The sequence below is a fragment of the Acinonyx jubatus genome, chromosome E1, assembly GCF_027475565.1.
Source record: "Acinonyx jubatus isolate Ajub_Pintada_27869175 chromosome E1, VMU_Ajub_asm_v1.0, whole genome shotgun sequence".
Classification (NCBI taxonomy): domain Eukaryota; kingdom Metazoa; phylum Chordata; class Mammalia; order Carnivora; family Felidae; genus Acinonyx; species Acinonyx jubatus.
This window is the reverse complement of record NC_069397.1, coordinates 2,885,838-2,907,137: the sequence shown is the minus strand read 5'-3', so window position 1 is coordinate 2,907,137 and position 21,300 is coordinate 2,885,838. Positions and strand designations below refer to the sequence as shown.

The window sequence follows — 21,300 nt, the reverse complement described above, 5'->3', positions numbered from 1 at the left end:
AAATTTCCTGAATAAAGATGTTGAACTCTCCAGGGGGCAAATGCATTCCAGTTGCACAAGTCCTGGGGAAGTGGCCTCTGCACACAGTCACAGTCTTGTAAGCAAAGGAGGCGATGGACGGCTGTCAGCATTACTCTGGGTCCCGCCGCCTCCGGCGTGACTGCAGGAAGGCTGCAGCAGCTGTAGGCCGAGCCCTGCCTCCCGGCTCTGCCTCCCGGCTCGCCCGTAGATGTGTGTCCCCAGGCTATTTAACCTTAATTCTACCTTTGAGAAAAAAAAAAAACAAAAACAAAAGAACAAAGAGGGTAGCCTCTCAAGTATCTTGATGAATTCTTGTGAGACATAATTTAGATACACTTAAAATGCCAAACACACGCTTAGTTCCTGGTATACTCTTTATACTTTATTTTTGAGAGGCTCTGGGCTGCCAGTAGAGCCCGACTAGGGATTCCAACTCACAAACTGTGAGATCCTGACCGGGGCAAAACCAAGCCGACTGAGCCACCCAAGTGCCCCTATAGCTGTGCTTTTAAATTCTATTCACACCAGAAGACCCCTGGGAGCAGTGACCATGTTCGGCCCTGTAGCTAATCACCAAACATTAATGGAATGAATGACCGAATGACTGGATACTGAAGGCTCAATCCTAGGGAAGCAGGTGCTGCCCGTTTCTGCCAGGAAGGGATCTGCTAAATCTAGAAGCAAATGCTGACTTCAGAGGCCCGCACTGGGGCAGCCCTACCCCACAGCTGGATACCGGTTTTGCAGAAACGTCTGCAAACAATTGCTTGCACCACACAGCACTACATTTTGTTTTAAGGTTTATTTATTTTTGAAAGAGAAACAGGGTGAGTGGGGGAGGGGCAGAGAGCGAGGGAGACACAGAATGCGAAGCAACTCCAGGCTCTGAGCTGTCAGCACAGAGCCCGACGCGGCGACGCTGGGCTTGAACCCACGAGCTGTGAGATCCCGACCTGAGCTGAAGTCCTATGTTTAACCGACTGAGCCCCCCAAGGCGCCCAGCACTACATTTTGAAAAGAGAAATCTCGAAAGCTTCCTTCTGCAGTTTTTCTGATGAGAACACTCAGGCCCCGACTTGTGTGCTCTTGCACACCCCCAGCCCCACAATCCCACGTATGGGGAAGGGGCACGTAAAACATGCCCCCGAGCCCGGAGGAAGACAGGAGGCACGCCTGGATCACTGGACCGAGTGGCGTGGGGCGATGGGACCCTCCCCCTGCTGCAGGCAGGCTTCTGCCTCAGAACCACAAGCGGCTTCCTGGGTCCACAAAGAACAAACTATGGCAGAGAGAAACACAGCCAACAATGTAAGGCAAAAGCGGGCTGATTAGTAACATTAGCTGAGGTTTTTTTTGGCGCTTTGGTCCTTGTCTGTCCCAGACGTCTGTGGAGATGACGTGGGGGTGCTTCTGAAGATGGGGATGGGGCGGGCTGAGACCGTTGGGCCCGGGTGCCCCCCACGACGCCCCCCTGCTCAGCAGCCCTCCTCCCGGGTCCAGTTTCGGGCGTTGATGAAGAGCTGGAGCCAGGGGGAGGTAGTCAGAGTGTCAAAGGGAGGAGGCTGCCACGCCCACTGCCAAAGCCGCACAGCCCGCTCAGGGTGAGGCATGAGGGCCAGGTGGCGGCCATCGAGGGAGCAGACGCCAGCCACGCCCCCTGGGGACCCGTTGGGGTTCAGGGGATACTGTTCCGTGGGGTTCCCGTCGTCGTCGGCCCAGTGCAGCGGAGCCAAGCCCCTGGCCTCAATCTGGGCTTGGAGTTCCGGAGAAGAAAAAGCCATGTAACCTGGGGAGGGGGGGTGCGGAGAGAAGGGAAGTGAGATCACAGCTTCCCCTCTGCCCCCCCCCCCCAACCCGGCCACACCCTCCCCTGCCTTCGGGAGGCTGACCTTCGCCATGAGCGCTCCACACGGGTAGCACAGCTCCTTCCATCCCTCGAAGCATCAGGGCCGGCCCAGGACCCACCCGCACGCTGGCCCAGCGGGACTCAAAGCGCCCAGACAGGTTGTGGCGAAGCAGGAGGCCCGGCCGGGCCGGCCAGGAGTCCTGGCCCGTTCCCTCTGCCTCCTCTCTGGGGCTACCTCCCACCCAGCCCAGCAGAGCCAGCAACTGACAGCCATTACACACGCCCAGGCTGAAGGTGTCGGGCCGCTTCCGGAAACGTCTCAGTTCAGCCCCGGCTAGCGGGTGGAAGGTCACAGCAGCGGCCCACCCTAGCAGGGAACACAGAAGTCAGGGAGGGACCCGGAACGGAGGTGGATGGCTGCTTTCCGGTTCCAGCCCTGCCATGACCGCCACCCCCGCCCCTCCCCAGCACCCAAAATACACACACGTGCACGCAACTCAGGGCAAATCCAAGGGGAAGAAATAGGTTTATCTGCTTAAATCAGATGTTGCCAAGTCCTGGACCAGAGATGGCCCATAAGTTTCTTGCCTGGCCAGCGGGGCATGTGCAACACTTTATTTCACGCCTAACATTTAAAAATAAGATTTTTGTGGGGCGCCTGGGTGGCTCAGTCGGTTAAGTGTCCGACTTCGGCTCAGGTCACGATCTCGTGGTTCACAGGTTCGAGCCCAGAGTCAGGCTCTGTGCTGATGGCTCAGAGCCTACAGCCTGCTTCGCATTCTGTGTCTCCCTCCCTCTCTGCCCCTCCCCTGCCCCCTAAAATAAAACATTTAAAAACAATTTTTTTAACTAAAATTTCATATAGGGGCGCCTGGGTGGCTCAGTCAGTTAAGCTGCCGACTCTTGACTTCAGCTCAGGTCATGACCTCATGGTTTGTGAGTTCAAGCCCTGAGTTGGGCTCTGTGCTGACAGCGTGGGGCCTGCTTGGGATTCTCTTTGTCTCTGTGCCTCCCCGCCACTCACATTCTGTCTCTCTCAAAAGTAAATAAACGGTTTTAAAAATAACAAGGTTCTGTGCAAAAAAGATCTGGATTTTTGGCTTCTCTCCAAAACAAAGACCTGGCCGTGCCGAGCCGGCTTTCTAACAGCACAATCTGCTGGTGTTGAGTGGTGCCCTTTGGTTGAGTCATGTGCCACCCAGCGCTCCCACACCTCACGTCGGTTAGCCACAGGCCTTGTGCTGGCAGCCGGCCCAGAGTCAATGTGCTCTCTCTCCCCGGACTTGGGAGGAGAGAGGCCAATTCTCGGTCAAGAAGGGAGCTGAGGCACCTCCCCGGGAATGGGCGGGGGAGGCCGTGGGCGGAAGCCTGACGCCCACCTTTGGCAGAGCCCAGGACATCCGCGTAGCTGAAGCCGCCCACGAAGGCCACGCCGCGGAACGTGTCCAGCCCGATCGCCCCAGAGCAGAGGTCCTGCATGGTCACATCCCACACCTGCCAGGACGGGGAGGGGAAGCTCAGGAGGACAAAGAGCCCGAGGCCCAGCCCCGGCCCCGCTGACGACGACGCTCACCTCGAACCCGGCCAAGTGGAAGCCGTCTGCCATCTCGCGGTCTCCGTTACTGCCCTCCTCTCGCAAGATGGCAACCCGGGGAATGGGACCACCTGGAAGGTGAAGGAGGGTCTCTGGGCCGGAGGGCTCCTTCCCCACCGCCATCCCCCCAGGCGCGGCTCCAGGGCAGGCCCTGGCATCGGGCCGTGGGTTCCACCCCGGCCCAGTGTCCGGGAAGCCATGACTGTGCACACATTGCCTCACCAGGCTCTCGGGGCACGGAAGCTTCGGGGAAGCCTGGGGGCAGGCAGTAAGTGGGCCCCGTCCGCTCCCTGAGCCCCTGCTCTTCCTCCGCCACACAGCGCGGCTCGGCCTGCAGCCGGTCCAGCTGGAAACTCGTCTCCTCCCAGAGGGCTCGCAGCTGCCTCACAGACTCTTCCAGAACCACAGCCCCGTTCACGGACACTCGCACCTACGGGGAAAGGCCAGAGCGAGGACGTCCAACCTGGCCCCCCCCCCCCCCCCCGGGCCGGCACAGGCGAACCGCGGCCCCCCGTGAGGCGCTGCCCGCTCCCTCACCAGGGCGTGGGGCCCAGCGTCGCCCGTGGCGCCCAGCTCCAGGCAGTGCAGGCCGGCGTCCCGGTAGCGCTTCAGCACCTGGGCCAGGTCGGGCCCCCGCACCTCCAGCACCAGGCCCGGCTCCTCGGCGAACAATGCAGGCAGTGCTGGGGGAACAGAGGGGGCGGGAGGGTGACAAGGGTGCCACCGGAGATGCGGAGATACAACCGAGGGTGGGGGGGGGGGGCGGCTAAGGGCTGAGTGAGCGCAGGCAAGGATCAGGGGTGGGGTGAGGCCTGGGAGACCATGACCAAGGATGTGGCCTCAGGGTCTCGGGAGATCTCAGATGGCAGGGGCGGGGAACTCACCTGGCTCAGTGGTCAGGGAGATGGCAAAGGACTCAGGGAATGGAGGTGGGGATGCTCCATTTTCTCACAGGACATGGGGTCTACGGGCCCACCCTGCAGGCCACCCAGGCCCGAGTCCAGACCCCCGACTCCTCACCATCGACCCCAGGGGCAGGCACGTCCACCTCTATCCCACAATTCCCAGCAAAGGCCATCTCTAGCAGGCAGGTGACGAGACCCCCGTCACTGACATCGTGGCCTGAGCAGAGGAGACGATCTGGAGGAAGGAGAAAAACACTCAGCAAGCTCAGGGCCCAAACCTGACGGCCCCGCGCCCTCACCCAGCAGGCCACGTGTGGGAACCAGAGAGAGGGGACGCCACATCCCTCTTGCCCCAGCCTCGCCAGCTCAGCCGGGGAATGCCCGCCACGCATCCGCCACACACACACCGTCTCCGCCAGGGCCCCGCTCACCTCGCAGCAGCCCCTGTGTGATGCGGAAGGCACGCACCAGGTTCTCGGGAAGGTCCAGGTTCGGGGGCTGCTCGCCCAGCTGTGAGAAGCACTGGGCCAGGGCTGTGCCCCCCAGCCGGTGCTGCCCGGGGCTCAGAGGCACGAACAGCAGCCGGCCTGGGGAGACGGGGAAGAGGTGAGGGAGGTGAGCAGCTCAGGACTCCCCACCACACTCATGAGTGCCAAAGCGGCCGGCACGCGGACAGACCCACAGACGCCCGAACACATGACGCGGCGAGGACGTCGAAGCATCCACGTTTACCTCTGCCCCCAGGACGCTTGAGGTCCGGCGTCACGGTGGCTGTGATGTCTGGACAGACAGCATAGGCCGAGATGACCAGCGACCCTGCAGGGCAAGGAGTGAGACAGTGAGGTGCCAGCCGCGCTCCGCAGGCCCTGCCCCGCTCTCCCCGGGACCCCCCAGGCCATACCGGGGGCCCGCACGGTCTCAGAGCCGACCCGGGCGGCCATGCTGAGGGAGTCCTTGCCACCGTCCACCGCCACACCCAAGGCCACCATCACCGCCACCATCGCCGCGCAGGCGTCGGCCAGAGCCGCGCCCTCCCCCGGGAGCTTGGCCGCCCACATCCAGTTCCCGCTGCACTTCACGTCCTGGGGAGCGGTGGACACCGGGCATTAGAGAGGGAGAGCCGCGTGGAGACCGGGCCGGGGCACAGGGACCGGGAGGTCCTGGGCACGAAGGGCAAGAGGAAAAGGTGAGAGGTGGACGGAGGTGCATCGCAGGGGCCTGCAGCCCCAGGGCAGAAGCCGCAGGGGACTCACCCGGAGGTCGGTGACCAGAGCAAACACCAGGTTGGTGAGGGCTTCGGCCACAGCCAGTCGGGCGGCAACCTTGGGGTCCAGCAGGCTTTTGACCGGCTGCTCTCCTAGAGCCGTGGCAGCCCCTACGAGCTCCTGGTGACTCAATGCCACAACCGCCACGTCAGCCAGAGGGGTCTGCAGGGGCCCAACGCACTGCTGCTGCGCCACCAGGCCGCCCACGGAGCGGTCCACCTGCGGGACCAGGCAGGGTCGGCAAGAGGCCAAGGGACAGGGACGCCGGGGCGCGGGGACACCAGGCCGTCAGGGTGGCCGCCGGGCCCCGTCACTTCTCCCTTGGGCCTGTTGAGCCCCCTCGGCAATCCCAAAGAGTGGGAGGCCAGGGTGGTGAGCAGAGGGAAGGGCACGGGGGACGAGGGGCAGAGCAGGGGTGCAGGGAAACCTTGTTGGTGAGGTATCGCTTGCTGGCCACAGCAGGCAGCCTCAGGACGCGCTCCAGAGCCTGGCGCACACTCAGCCCCGGGGGCAAGGCCAGAGGACGCAGCACGGGGAGACTCCGCTGCAGGAAGAACTCCTAGGATACAGAAGGCGGCAGGGGTGTGAGCACCCGGGCACACGGGTGAGAAGGCGCACGTCGGCAAAGGGGGAGTCTGAAGAGCCGGGGTGGGGAAGGGAGACCAGCCTCCCTCCCTCCCACCCACACGCACCTTCCGAGGCATCTTGCCCAGCACCCAATCCAGCTCCAGGTCCACAGGGGTCGGGGGCGAGGGGGCGTCCCCTTCGCCATTTCTTCCAACGGGACAGTCCCGATCGTCCACCAGCACGATCTACAGACCATGGGAACATGGCCCAGAGGGCACGAAACCGTGAGGCCCAGCAGGGACCACTTCTAGAAAGCAGCGAGGTGCGCTTCCCACCCTCTGCTTGGGCTTCCCCTCGAGGGCCTGCCCTTCCCCGCCCCCCATTTCCCAGTCTGTGAGCCACCGACTCCCGCCCTCCCACTCCCCGCACCTACCCCCTGCTCCAGCCCACCCCCCGCAGCTCCGCGCCCACCCATGCGGCCAACTCACCCTCCTGTCTCCCGTAATGGTGCCCACAAAGCAAGCTGGGCAGCGCTCCCGGGCGCTGACACGACTGAGGAAGTCTCGGTCCATGGGCCTCAGCAGAAGAGCATTCGACTCCTGGTACTCGGCCCCCCAGATTTCCAGGGCGTTCAGGGTCGGGTCCCCGAGCTGCATCCACGAGGGAGGAGGAAAGGAAGAGGTCGGTGGGCACTCTCCAGGCTCACGTTTCTGCTAGAAGATGGCGGGGGCCAGCGGGGACGGGGAGGCAGCCAGGCCCGGGGGGACAAGGCCCACCTGGAAGCGGCTGGTGTAAATGACAGCTCCAGCTGGGTCACTCAGCTCCTTCAGGACGTTGCCTGGTGAGAGGGTGCGTGGGAAGGTGGTGACCTGGCCACGGTCGGGACCCGGCGAACAGAGGACAGTGCCCGGCCTCCCAGGGAGCCCCTGATGCTGTGTGTCCCGCACGGATCACTTCCACACCCTCACCACCAACCACCCCAGGGCAGCGGGCTCCCAACGCCCCAAAGCGGAGCCTCTCCAGAAGGTACAGGGGGTGGAGGATGGGACCCGGAGCCGGGCAGCCAGTCGCAGATCCTCGATGCCCCTCTCTGAGCCGAATCTCGCAAGAGCCCGGGGCGGCCGGGACCCTTGTCCGAACCCCTTCTCTCACCATTGCCACCGGCACCCTGGTCGTGGAGGCTGCAGATGGGGTTCCCCCTGGCGGCCTCCACGCAAGCCCGGATCACACGGTTCATCTTCTGTTCCATCTCCGGGTCTCCCCGCTGCACAGCCCCAAAGTCCAGGTCACTGGAATTGTCTCCCTGCACCTGGGGGAACGCATGGCATAGCTCAGGCGAGGGGGTCCGGGAGCTCACGCCCCACCCGTGCACAGGGCCCCACAACATCCCGGAGGCTGCATCTGAGCTACTCTCCTCACCTGCACAGACGAGGCGGCTCCACCCCCGACTCCGATCCTGTAGGCGGGACCCCCAACCTTTACAACGTCCATGCCTGAGAGGAAGGAAGACAGAGTCCGAACACCGGCGTCAAGATCCCACACAAGTGTCAGCACGAATAAGTTAAGGATACAGGGAAGCAGACAGACCGGGACAGCAATCGGTATTACAAACGCCAAGTGTTCTTTAGATAAATACACTTTGAGGAATTCACGCTCCGGATTTATTCACGTAGGCGCAAAGTCACCTATGTACAAAATTAAACACTGCAGTATTATTTGTATTACCAGAGAGGAAATACTGTTGACCTTTCTTTAAAAAAATTTTTTTAATGTTTATTTTTGGAAGAGAGAGAGACAGAGTGTGAGCGGGGGAGGTGCAGAGAGGGAGACACAGAATCTGAAGCAGGCTCCCGGCTCTGAGCTGTCAGCACAGAGCCCAACATGGGGCTCAAAACGATGGACTGCCAGATCATGACCTGAGCCGAAATCGGGCGCTTAATCGACTGAGCCACCCAGGCACCCCCTGGCCAACTGATTTTTGACAAGAGTCCCAAGACAATTCAAGAAGGTACGAATAGTCTTTTCAAAACATGGTGTTAGGACAACTGGATATCCACATATAAAAGGGAGAAGTTAGACTCCTACCTCACACTATATACAAAAATTCATTCAAAACATATCAGAAACCTAAATGTAAGAGCTAAAAGCTATAAAAATAATATATAAAAAACACAGCTGTAAATCTTTAGGACTTCCTAAACATAAGAGTTAAAAGCTATAAAAAATATTACAAGAAAACACCGCTGTAAATCTTAAGGACTTTGGCTTAGGCAATGATCTCTTAGTCGTGACATCAAAACCATAAGCAGCAAAAGAAAAAATAGATAAACCAGACTTTACCAAAATTAAAAACACTGGGGTTTCATAAGGCACCACGAAGAAAGTAAAAAGACAACCCACAGAATAGGATATATTTGCAAATCATGTATCTACCTGATAAAAGTCTAGCATCTAGAACATATAAAACTCTTACAACTACACAAAAAAGACAACCCCATTTAAAAATGGACAAAGAGGGGCGCCTGGGTGGCACAGTCGGTGAAGCGTCCGACTTCAGCCAGGTCACGATCTCGCGGTCTGTGAGTTCGAGCCCCGCGTCAGGCTCTGGGCTGATGGCTCAGAGCCTGGCGCCTGTTTCCGATTCTGTGTCTCCCTCTCTCTCTGCCCCTCCCCCGTTCATGCTCTGTCTCTCTCTGTCCCAAAAATAAAATAAACGTTGAAAAAAAAAATTTAAAAATGGACAAAGAAACTGGTGTAGCCGCTCTGGAAAACAGTATGGAGGTTCCTCAGAAAATGAAAAATAAAACTACCCTATGACCCAACAATTGCACGACTGGGTATTTATCCAAAGGATACAAGCGTGCTGTTTCGAAGGGACACATGCACCCCCACGTTTATAGCGGCACTATCGACGATAGCCAAAGTGTGGAAAGAGCCCAAATGTCCAACGACAGACAAATGGATAAAGAACATGTGGTACATATAGGCAATGGAGCATTATTTGGCAGTAAAAAAGAATGAAAACTTGCCATTTGCCGTAACATGGATGGAACTAGAGGGTACTATACTCAGCGAAATTAGTCCGAGAAAGACAAGTATCATATGACTTCACTCATATGTGGAATTTAAGATACAAAACAGAAGAACATAGGGGAAGGGAAGCAAAAATAATATAAAAACAGGGAGGGGGACAAAACATAAGGGATTCTTAAATATAAAGAGTAAACTGGGGCGCCTGTGTGGCTCAGTCAGTTAAGCGTCCGACTTCGGCTCAGGTCATGGTCCCACCTTGTGGGTTCGAGCCCCACGTCGGGCTCTGTGCTGACAGCTTGGAGCCTGGAGCCTGCTTGGGATTCTGTGACTCCCTCTCTCTCTGCCCCTCCCCCACTAATGCTCTCTCACTCTCAAAAATAAATTAAAGAAAAACCATTTAAAAATAATCAAAGAAAAAGAATAAACTGAGGGCTGCTGGAGGGGTTATGGGTGGAGGATGGGCTAAATGGGCACATGGCATTAAGGAGAACACTTGTTGGGACGAGCACTGGGTGTTATATGTAGGGGATGAATCACGGGAATCTACTCCTGAAATCATTAGTGCACTATATGGTAACTAACTTGGATGTAAATTTAAAAAATTAATAAAAATAAATGAAATAAAAATGGACAAAGAGGGGTGCCTGGATGGCTCAGTAGGTTAAGTGTCTGCCTCTGGGTTTCGGCTTAGGTCATGATCTCAGTTGTGAGATCAAGCCCCACATTGGGTTCTGCGCTGGGCATAGAGCCTGCTTAGAATTCTCTCTCTTCCTCTCTGCCTCTCCCCCGTTCACACTCTGTCTCTCACAAATTAATTAATTTAAAAAAGAATGGACAAAGAATCCAGACAGACATTTCACCACGGAAGACATATAATCGCATATGAGGAGTGTCAACGTCATCAGTCATTAGGGAAATGCAAATCAAAACCACAACGAGACACGACTTTATGGCATGGGATGGCTAGAATCAAAAAAGATCAACAAGACGTGGTGAGGATGTGGAGAAATCAGAACCCTCTTACATTGCTGGGGGGAGTGTGAAAGGGTCCAGCTGCTTTGGAAAACAGTCTGGCCATTTTTCAAAAAGTTACACGTAGGGACGCCTGGGTGGCTCAGTCGGTTGAGCGGCCGACTTCGGCGCAGGTCATGATTTCGCGGTCCGTGAGTTCAAGCTCCGCGTTGGGCTCTGGGCTGACGGCTCAGAGCCTGGAGCCTGTTTCAGGAGCCTGTTTCAGATTCTGTGTCTCCCTCTCTCTGACCCTCCCCTGTTCGTGCTCTGTCTCTTCCTGTCCCAAAAATGAAAATAAAAAAACGTTAAATTGTTTAAAAAAAAAAAAAAAGTTACACATAGTGACTAAGTGACCCAGCAATTCCACACCTAGTTATACAGGCTAGAGATACGAGAACCTGTGGACACAGAAAAATGTGTACACATATATTTGGGGCACCTGGGTGGCTCCGTCAGTTGAGTGTCCGACTTCAGCTCAGGTCATGGTTTCACGGTTCGTGAGTTCGAGCCCCACATCAGGCTTCCTGCTGTCAGTGCAGAGCCCGCTTCAGATCCTCTGTTCCCCCTTCTCTGCCCCTACCCCACCTGTGCTCTCTCTCTCAAAAATAAACATTAAAAAAAGGAAAGAAAGAAAAACGTGTACACGTATATTTATAGCAGCACTATCAACACCAGCTGAAAAGTAGAAGAAACTCAAATGTTTACAGACTGAGGAACGGATAAACACGAAAGGTCTACATAATGGAGTATCATTTGACTGTAAAAAAAAAAAAAAAAAGAGAGAGGGGCGCCTGGGTGGCTCACTCGGTTGAGCGTCCGACTTCAGCTCAGGTCACGATCTCACGGTCCGTAAGTTCGAGCCCCACGTCAGGCTCTGGGCTGATGGCTCAGAGCCTGGAGCCTGCTTCCGATTCTGTGTCTCCCTCTCTCTCTGCCCCTCCCCCGTTCATGCTCTGTCTCTGTCTCAAAAATAAATAAATGTTAAAAAAAAAAAAAAGAAATATTAATACATGCTCTGGTGCAGATGAGTCTTGAAAATATGCTAAGTGAAAGATGCCAGACACAAAAGGTCACAGACCGTTTGATCCCATTTACATGAAGTATCTGGAACTGGCAAATCCACAGGGACAGAAAGTAGATTAGCAGCCGCCAGGGGCTGAGGGGGGGAAGGTGCTAAGGAGTATGGCGGTAACGACAATGTTCTGGAATTGGTAGGAATTGATGCACAGCTTTGTGAATACACTAAAAAAAACCCCACTGATGTGGGTTTAAAAGGGTGACCTTTATGATACACAAATTACATCTCTATTTTATTAAAAAATTGAAGTGTGTGCATATGTTCCTTATCTAAAAAAAGGGACAAATATACATATAGGCCTGTTTTCTTCCCCCCCCCTTTTTTTTTTAAATGTTTATTTATTTCTGAGAGAGAGAGACAGAGCGGGAACAGACAAGGGGCAGAGAGAGAGGGAGACAGAATCGGAAGCAGGCTCCAGGCTCTGGGCTGTCAGCACAGAGCCCGACGAGGGACTCGAACTCATAAACCATGAGATCATGACCTGAGCCGAAGTCGGACGCTTAACCCGACTGAGCATACCAGGTGCCCCCATATAGGTCTGTTTTCTTAAACAAGTTTTTTCCTTTTAGCACGCATGAGTGGAGGGGCAGAGAGAGGGAGAGAGGGATCCCAAGCAGGCTCCACGCTCGGCATCGAGCCCGACGCGGGGCTCAGTCTCACGAACTGTGAAACCATAACCTGAGCCGAAATCAAAAGTCGGGTGCTTAACCGACTGAGTCACCTGGGCGCCCCAGGTCTGTTTATATATGCTGGAAATATCTCCAGTAAGGTATGCAAGTAACTGGTTAACAGTGATTATCTCTAGGGAGAGAAACATGGTGGCTGGAGGTCAAGGGAAGGACAATTTTTGCTGTATAACCTTGTTTGCCTTTTAAATTCTGAACCATGTGACGGGGTCACCTATTCAATACACGGGGAGGGAGGCAAACCGTAAGAGACTCTTAAATGCAGAGAACAAACTGAGGGTTGATGGGCGTGGGGAAAATGCGTGATGGGCACGGAGGAGGGCACTTGCTGGGATTAGCACTGGGTGCCGTATGTAAGCGATGAATCACTGGGTTCCACTCCTGAAGCCAAGGCTATAGTGTCTGTTAAATAACTTGAGAATAAGAAAAAAAAATATGTGCGTGTGTGTATAAGTAAATAATAAACACATAAAAACGAACCCTAGCGTAGCCTCTAAATTCCCCTCCAGCAGCTGCTGGGTGCTGCGGACAAAGCCGGCTGGATATGGAGAAGGGGGGTGGGCTTTTACCTGGCTCTGGGGGCTCCTTGCTCACATGCTCAGCCTCCATGGACCCAATGCCCCCACTAAACATGATGGGTTTGATCCACTCACGCCGCTGGCCGTCCGGGAGCTGGAGGCCCAAGGAGCGGGCGAAGCCTGGAGCGTGGACACCACAGACAGTGGGGACAGAGGCCAGTCAGTACCGCCCCCCACAACCCAGCGCTCACTCAGTCATTCACCCCACCCCACCTCTCGTACTAGGTGTCCGTTAACCCCCACGCCCCCAGCCTCACCGGCCAGCACGGGCTCCCCGAACTTGTTGCCGTAATCAGAAGCCCCATTACTGGCCTCAATGGCGACCTCCAGGGGTCGGGCAAAGTTCTCAGGATACTGGAAGCTTGGGTCCTCCCAGGGCAAATTGTAACCTGGAAGGAAAGGGGAAGGTTGGCTGTAAAGACAGAAGACAGGGGCGCCTGGGTGGCTCAGTCGGTTAAGTGGCCGACTTCGGCTCAGGTCATGATCTCACGGTCCATGAGTTCGAGCCCCGCGTCGGGCTCTGTGCTGACAGCTCAGAGCCTGGAGCCTGTTTCAGATTCTGTGTCTCCCTCTCTCTGACCCTCCCCTGTTCATGCTCTGTCTCTCCCTGTCTCAAAAATAAATAAACGTTAAAAAAAAAAAAAAAAAAGACAGAGGCGCCAGGGTCCTTTGGGAAGAGTCTAATCCACCAAGGACCGCCCGTGTGGGTGGAATGTCCCGCTTCTGGAAGTTCTATTGCAAGGAGGTGTAGAGCCTGTGATTAAGCACCGATCTTATTCCCCACCTCCCACACCAGCCTTGGGATCAGAGTTCTTAGGGCTCTCTAAGAAATTAGACTTTGGGGGAAGGTGGTGATCATTAAGACTGACCCAACACCATGTTTCGTTGCTGAGCAGATGTTATTTTATAAAGAAAATTGCAGGAGGCGCCTGGGTGGCTCAGTCGGTTAAGCATCAGACCCTTGGTTTTGGCTCAGGCCATGATTCCATGAGCTGTGAGTTGGGCTCTGTGCTGAGAGCGTGGGGCCTGCTTGGGATTCTCTCTCTCTCCGTCTCTCTCTGCCCTCCCCCACTCATGCTTGAGGTCTCTCTCAAAACATAAATAAACTTAAAAGAAAGAAAGAACATTGCAGTTCTGCAAAGCCTATCTGGGCACCTGGGTCTCCCCTGGGCTTAAGAGTCCTCATGGCCACAGTCGGTGAAAGGCCAGCTACACTGGAGCCCTGCCTCCCAAGAAAAGGCACCTTAAGAAATGACCTTAAGAAACAGAGGTGCTCCAGGCCTGCCGGGACAGGGAAGGGACGGCAGGGAGCAAAGAGGCAGGACCTGGGATGTGCAGGTTTCCAAAGCAGTAGCCAGCAGTCCCAGCCACCACGTGGGCGCCACGGCCCGTGCACTGGACATCTCGGATCCGGCCCCCGGTGCCTGTGGTCGCCCCACTGAAGGGGGCTACTCCTGTAAAGAGACGGGGGAGAGGTATGGGTACCACAGAGAGAGACCCCAGCCCTGCCCACCGCATTACAACTCAGGACAACCAGCCTGTCTGTTTTCCCAGACCCAGCCGAGGACCTTCACTCTACCCTACACCAAGCTCCCTCACCTGTCCCCAGGACCCAGCTCACCTGTGGGGAAGTTGTGGGTCTCCGCTGTGAAGACGACATGTCTCAGCGCCCGCTGCTGCCGGAAGCAGCTTGGTCGCGTGGGGTCCTCGGGCTGTAGGAATTGGACCTCCTTCCCTTGGATTGCGCTGTGGACACATTGGTTCTGGACCTTGCTTCCTTCCTGGGGTCTGCGCTTACCCCATGAAGGCTTGGGGCCTCCCCTCTCCTGGACCCGAGGCCATCCCAGCCTAGGACCCAGCCCACCTGCTGTTGTCACAGAACTTGAGGACGTTGTTGGGGTTCGAGGTCGCCTGAGTGCTCATGATGGCCTCAAACAAGGAGTGCGTCATCTCCTGCCCATCCATGTGGAGCTGGCCCTTGAAGAACCAGTGTCGGCTGTGCTCGCTGCAGGGGTGACGGGGAAGCGGGGGGAGGGCCGGCAGAAACACGGGTCACTTCGCACACCGTGCCGGCTCTCCCCACCAGTGTCAGCAACTGTTACGGTACAGCCAGCTCTCACTCAGATAACAGGTCATACCAGATTCCCAAGCCCACAAGCCTCAAACGTTCTTTCACTGTGGACCACTCAGACTCAAAGTGAAGAGGGTGTCAAGACGTGAATGGAGACGACTGCATGGACATGGAGCCCGGGCCCCAGACAGACTCGGGGATGCCCCCGTGCCAAAAGACAGCCGTGAAGGCAGGTCCCTGCGCCCTCCCCTTCCAACCTCCACGGGCTCAGACATCAGGATGGCCCCCATTCCTTCCCACCTATTGGACTGAGCCAGGTCGAAGGCCTCCACGGTGCTGGGGTTCCGCTTTAGCTCCTGGAAGCGTTTGGTGTAGAAATCCAGGTCCCAGGAGTCTAGGGCCAGGCCTAGGAGACAACCACGGGAAGAGCGGACGGTGGAGTGCAGGCCCCCACTGTCACGGGTCCCGGCATCCCGACTGGCCTCGCCTGGGCCTGCCTCCCGGGCACCCCTGCTCACCTAGCTCCCGGTTGGCTTTTTCCAGGGCACACCGGCCCTCTGCCAGGATGTCGATCCGGCCGTTGAGAGGTGCCGACATGCTCCGAAGGGAGAAGCTCTGGATGGGCTGCGGGAAGTGCTGCTCCGTCATCCGGTCATGCAGGGTAGCCAGAGCCAGGGTCTTCGTCTCAGAGGAAGGGGGCTTGGCAAACTAGGGGTGGAGACACACGCAGAGGGCAGGGGGCGGAGAGCTGAAGAGTGGACAAAATGGTGCACCCCAGTCCTCTAAGTCACGCAGGGCCAGCCCACTGCTGTCTCCGTGGTGCCCGTGTTCTGATTAGAACAACACGCCCCTGCCAGGCACGAGTCCGCGTAAGGGGCGCACAGGCTGGACTTCCGTCCCATTCAGCCCTCGACCAGGTAGCCTCAGGCAGTGAACAACTTGCAAACAGGACAGGCCTAAAGCCAAGAGCTCCTCCCCGTTTCTACCCGTTTCTCCTTTACTATCTCTGTAAAGTTCAGGACCTCATCTCTTTATCTCAGGCCTCACCGAGAGCAGGTAGCGCCGGGTAGTCTCCACGCGATCCACGGCCCCCAGCCCCGCAGCCCAGCACACGGACACGACGTTGGTAGAGGCTGGGGTGGAGAAGTTCAGCCTGAGGAGTGGGCCGGATGGTGAGGACCCCAGAGCCCCCGGTTTCAGTGGCTTTCCGGGCGGGGTGTGGCGTTCTGGGCAGGGAGTAGGACGGAATGAAGGAAGTACAGATCCGCCAAGGATCGAGATGGGAGGAAGGAGAGGAATGGAAGCAGAAGGGGTGGGCAGTGTGCCTGCAAGGGAGGAATGCCCGAGAACATGGAATGGACCGCCCTGGGCTGAGACACTTGCCTGGGCCCAACCTCCAGCAGTAGGTCGCTGGAGTCAGAACGGAGCCAGGACTCCTGGGCAACATCACCCGGTAACAAGGGGCAGCCAAAGAGCCACGTGAGCTTCTTCATCTCCTCGGCGCTTGGGAGGGAGTCCGCTGCACGGAGGGACAGGGCAAGGATACCTTGAGACACGGCCCCTGGCCTGGTAGACCTCCCCCAAGAATCCGATACTTGGCCCAACCTGTCCAGTTCACGTTATAGCACAGCTCGGTCTTGACAGCCTGCAGCTCTGGCAATTTCCCTTGCAGCTTCCTCTGAGTGTGTCCAGAGGCCGCCCTCTCATGGCCAGAGGGACGGACATAGAAGTGAAGGACTGAGGGCATCTCTGCAGGTGTCCCGTACTGGAGAGAGGAGTTAGGTTCCTAAAAAGTAACACCCACTATAACCTGTCAAACTGATTTCACATTCCAAAGACAGATGAGGCTTTGGAGGCGTTAGGGATGGGGTGGGGGAGAGAGGGGCATTTTCAGAGGTACTCTGAAAAACGGAAGCTTGGGGGTCTTAATTAACCCTGCAAAATGTAGGAACAGGTACATTCTCGACACATGCTCCTTGCCGGGCCCCCACGCACGGTCTTAGGAACCATTTCCGCCCTTGTAGAGATTACATTTTATTGAGGGAGACAGGCAAGGACCCAAACGTTTCCAGGCCACTGTGGTTAGGGCCAAGAGACTGTGGGTACCAACCTAGCACTCTAGGAATTAAGAAAGACTTGCGGGGAAAAATAGCATCTAAGTGTAAATCTATAGGATGAGCCGGACTGGGCCCAGCTGGTGAAGTCAGAGGACACCATTCTTCTGACACTCCTCTGCCTTCTGAGGCACCTGCTGGGAACCTGTCCTTCATTCTCTTCCCTCTACATGCTCTTCCTAAGTGACTTTGTGCAGACTCGTGGCTTTAAATACCATCTGGTAGACTGAGCAACTGAAAATGCCAGCATTCAACCATTTCTTTTAACCAAAAATGGCAATTTCATATTATTTGAGTTGCCATCTGCCAACAGATTCCCTAACTAACTCAATCTTGACTCTCCCTGAAACGCCAGAGCAGTACGTTAAAATGCTCACATGACTGGGGTGCTCAGCTGGCTGAGTCAGTGGAGCATGCAACTCTTTACCGCAAGTTGTGAGTTCGAGTTCCACGTGGGGTGGAGAGACTACGTCAAGATAAAATCTTTGAAATATAATAATAAAATGCGGGGCGGCTGGGTGGCTCAGTCGGTTGAGCGTCTGACTTCGGCTCAGGTCATGATCTCACGGTCCGTGGGTTCAAGCCCCGCGTCGGGCTCTGTGCTGACAGCTCAGAGCCTGGAGCCTGCTTCCGATTCTGGGTCTCCCTCTCTCTCTCTCTCTCTCTCTCTGCCCTCTCCTGCTCATGCTGTCTCTGTCTCCCAAAAATAAACATTAAAAAATTTTTGAAAATAAAATATAATAATAAAATGAAATGCTTATGTGACATCTCCACATAGATGTGCCATAAACACAGATGATTGTCCGTTTTGGCCAAAACACAAATTTTGATCCCTCACTCCTCCAGACCTGCTACTCTCCCAGTTTTCTCCCTCCGGTCAACACGAACAAACCAGCTGCTCAAGCCAAAAATGCAGTCTACCTTAATTCTTCTTTCTCTGAGCCCTCTCTGTATACCCAATCTGCCAGCAAAGCCATTTCCAAACACATCCCCGGATCTGTCCACACCCTTCCATCCCTGTTACCATCTGTCACTACGATCAGTCACTTGGGACCTCCTGAATAGCACCCCAATCCCACTCCCGCGCTAGCCACCAGCCACTTGGCATATTTCAACATAAATGAGATCATGGCTTCTCATCACACGTGGTAAAACCTTCCAACCCAGTACCTGGCTTTCCTAGTCTGGCCACTGCCCACTACTCCAACCCTATCTTATGCCACACTCTTTTTCATCCACAAGGCCCCACCACACTGGCTTCTCTTCTGTTTCTCTTAACTTGTCAATCTCAGTTCTGGAAGGTATTTTTCTCATGTGGATATTTGCACAGCTAGCACTTTTGTGACTTAGATTCCTGGTGAAATCACCTTCTTGGAAGGGACTTCCTTGATCCGCCCTTCTGAACTAGCCCCTCTCAGACAGCCCTGTTTTATTTAATTAATTTAGGTTGTTTTTCAAGTGTATTTATTTTGAGAGAGAGAGAGGGAGAGAGGGAGGGAGGGAGAGAATCCCAAGCAGGCTCTGGTGGTGTCAGCACAGAGCTGGATGTGGGGCTCAAACTCACCAACCTTGAGATCATGACCTGAGCTGAAATCAAGAGTTGGACACTTCACCCACGGAGCCAACCAGGAAAGCCTAATTTAATGTTTAATATTTGCATATAATTTAATTAGTTATAATTAAAGTTAATTACAACTAATGTAAATTTAATTAATTATAAAATATAAGTTTTAGAATTATATATGATTAACTTAAATGATTATTAATCCAGTGCTTATCAGTACCTGACATTTTAATTCATTTTAAGCTCTACCTGCCCCACTAGCCCAAAATCTCCATTCGGGCCAGGCCTCATTTCCGTGAACGATGATGCTCCTGACCGATCAGTCTCGATCCCCGCCTTTCTCAGCGCTCCCCACCCGCTTCTGATCACCCTTTTCTGAAGCTGGGCCCCCTCCCAGTTGTCCTTTATACCGTCCTTCCTATAGGAATTATCACACGTGAGCCATCTGACTTTCGTCTATCACTCCGTAAACAGAAGCCCCAAGAGCTCAGGGACAGGCTTGCCCACGGCAGGACTGCATCCCCAACGGCTAGCATGACATAATCGAGGAGGTCCCAGGCTTTGCGTTGGCCGAGCGCTCAGGGCGAGAGGGGCTGAGGGTACGCGGAGGTCTCCCCTGCCGCGCGGCTCGGGAAGGCGCGCAAGGCAGCACGAGTGCGCCGCAGCTGGACACAGCTGGGCCGGGCCCGCTAGGGACACGGACGCGGCCTGACTCAGACCTGGAGAAGGTGGCGAAAGGGTGTGGCAAACAAGGTGTCAGGACTGACGCGTGATAGCCATACGCACGTGGAATCCACGATCCCGGGTCCAGAGGTTCTCGAAAGCAAGCCCGCCGTGGAGCCCGGAAGAGGCGGGGCTCACTCCCGTGGGCGGGGCCGCCGAGCCAACTTCCGGTACCTCCCCCCCCCCCCCCGCACCCCCCCAGCTTGTGTAGCTCAGTAGTGGCCCGAGTTCTTGGTTTTGGGGGTTTTGTTTTTGTTTTTGTTTTTGTTTTGGAAATACGGTAGGTCCCATGGCCTACCCTCCCCGGTGCCCGTATAAACTGTGACGGAGACAGGAACTTTGAATGCAGGAAACGGAACGAGAAGCATCGTCCTTGTCCAGGACTCAGTTTCCCTCTCCCTCCTACTTTGGCTTTCTTTCACTTTTTTCTTTAACAAATGAATAGATTTATTTAATTCTTAGCAGAGTGGGAGGCCTACATTTTTAATTTCCACACTCTCGTCAGTGACAGTAACAATGACAACGATAGGAAGACATTTACTAAAATGCCCGTTGAGGCACTTGACAGGATCTCGTTTGATCTTCACAAAAACCCTTGGTGTACAGATGTGGGAGCTGAGGTTCCTCGCAACGACTTGTTACCTGGTTTTGTCACTTGGCACTTTCTACCTATGTACACATTTTTTTGTGCATTTTTTTAAACCCTCGTAATACATAGATACATGGTTTGTATCAGTGAGGATCCTATCAGAATATGGATGGCACACTCGAAAATGGCTAACAACAGGAATTCAATAGAGTGTATTTTACAGAGATACGGGCAGGATTAAGGGAACTAACAAAGTGCAGTGGGGGGTGGGGGCATCCAGAGCCTGGCAACGGCAGAAAGTGCTTACCACCTGTAGGCTTAAAGGGACAAAGGAGGGAAGAGTGCCATCAGCTGAGAGGTGCAGCCATGAAAGGGCATCCGAGGGCACAATTACAGTGTTGAAAGAGAAAGGAAATAAACACTGGGTTCTCTCTCTGGGGCCAAGTTCCCACACAAACTGTTTCTGCCTCTCATTAGCTAAATCTTGCCTGAAGCCTGACGGCAAGTAAGCTGGAGAGCTGTGCCAGGGCCAATGGCCCAGAGGTCTTTTTAATGAATCTTTAACAGAGAAATGTTCAGAGTAAAAGGTGAAAGTCTTGATCCTCATCTGTTTCCTTATTTATTCCCCTCTGCTATACAGGGGCCAAGAGGAAGGTAAGGCAAGTGAGTACCTGGGTGCAAAACTTATGGAGATACTTCAAATGTTCATTCACCCTAATTCCAGCCATGCCCCAGATATAATAGTTGCTACCTGTTTGATGTGTAAAGTTCCAGGTTATTGAAATGAGTTTTCTCAGGGCTCACTTCTGACAGAGGTCATGTATTAATCTTTTGACATCTGAGCACCTCTTGGTTTCTTTCCCTTTAGGCGCTCCTTGGCTCCACCCAGTACGTACCTTCCACAGCCTTCCAGGAGCCTTAGTTTGCTCAGCTCTCTCTCTGATCCTATTTACTTCACATTTTCTTGTGTGTGTGTGTGTGTGTTTTTTAAGTAGGCTTCCTGCCCAACGTGGAGCTTGAACTGACAACCCTGGGATGAAGAGTCACCTCTCTACCAACTGAGCTAGCCAGGCACCTCTCCCCAACATTTTAGTATTCCCGGTGTATCGTAAGTTTTCAGCTTTCACCTCCATATAGTGACTTCCAGACTTATCCTTTGGGCCCTAATCCCTCTCCTGACTTTGGTCCCATATATCCAGCTGCCCCTTGGACAAGAATAGCCTGTTCAAAATCACCAGGTCTAGAGGACAGCACCACACTTCCTTCCCTGTGTGATGGACCAACCACTCTTCTCCATGCTTCCCTAACATCTTCCCCTCTCCCATCCTTTTCCTTTAAGATGCTTATTAAATCAAGCATGATCTATTTCAGTGTCCTGTTATTCTCTTGTGCCCTTCTCATTTGGTTTTTGCATGCTGCCGCCAGATTAGCGTGACATTTAAATGACACCAGTGAAGGGAGGGTGGTGAGGGTGAGAAGTACAACTTTCTCTGATCACTGTCACTGATACTCAACGCTCCCTCCTGTGAACCATCAAAAGTAAATCCCAGGATGTAGGGCATATCTTCATGGATTTGGTAACTACAGGGAGTCTTCCAGAGTCCAGAAAACATTGAAAGCAAAAGGAATGATGAGGTTTGGGACTTCAGGCTTTG

The 21,300-nt window shown here is 54.7% G+C and overlaps 1 protein-coding gene across 3 annotated transcripts; it reads right to left on the bottom strand.

Annotated features, from left to right (window-relative positions):
* Nucleotides 1-923: 923 nt before the first annotated feature.
* PFAS (phosphoribosylformylglycinamidine synthase) lies at nt 924-19,198 on the bottom strand. Of its 3 annotated transcripts, none has more exons than XM_053211834.1 (28): nt 19,120-19,198; nt 16,261-16,441; nt 16,039-16,174; nt 15,703-15,808; nt 15,174-15,363; nt 14,956-15,061; nt 14,449-14,589; nt 14,206-14,330; nt 13,910-14,038; nt 12,842-12,973; nt 12,576-12,704; nt 7,618-7,691; nt 7,351-7,507; nt 6,975-7,036; nt 6,687-6,848; nt 6,324-6,443; nt 6,059-6,190; nt 5,620-5,850; nt 5,268-5,448; nt 5,099-5,182; nt 4,798-4,953; nt 4,482-4,601; nt 3,999-4,144; nt 3,684-3,891; nt 3,441-3,532; nt 3,247-3,361; nt 1,911-2,234; nt 924-1,807 (listed from the first exon to the last, which is right to left on the bottom strand). In XM_053211834.1, the coding sequence occupies exons 2-28, from the start codon at nt 16,400-16,402 to the stop codon at nt 1,497-1,499; spliced, it is 4,011 nt and encodes a 1,336-aa protein (XP_053067809.1). In that variant the 5' UTR covers nt 16,403-16,441; nt 19,120-19,198; the 3' UTR covers nt 924-1,496. The 3 variants fall into 3 exon arrangements, with proteins under 3 accessions (XP_053067809.1, XP_053067810.1, XP_053067811.1); XM_053211835.1 differs by having other exon boundaries at nt 19,053-19,190; XM_053211836.1 differs by lacking the exon at nt 19,120-19,198 and adding an exon at nt 19,101-19,117.
* Nucleotides 19,199-21,300: the final 2,102 nt, after the last annotated feature.

Bases quoted from the DNA above. Each gene is read 5' to 3' on its own strand.
- PFAS (XM_053211834.1), bottom strand. From the start codon at position 16,402: ATGCCCTCAGTCCTTCACTTCTATGTCCGTCCCTCTGGCCATGAGAGG. The intron at 14,331-14,448 runs GTGGGCTGGGTC...ATGTGTCCACAG, and splicing joins AAGTTCTGTGACAACAGCAG to CGCAATCCAAGGGAAGGAGG. The intron at 3,533-3,683 runs GTGAGGCAATGT...TTCACCTTCCAG, and splicing joins TTCCGTGCCCCGAGAGCCTG to GTGGTCCCATTCCCCGGGTT.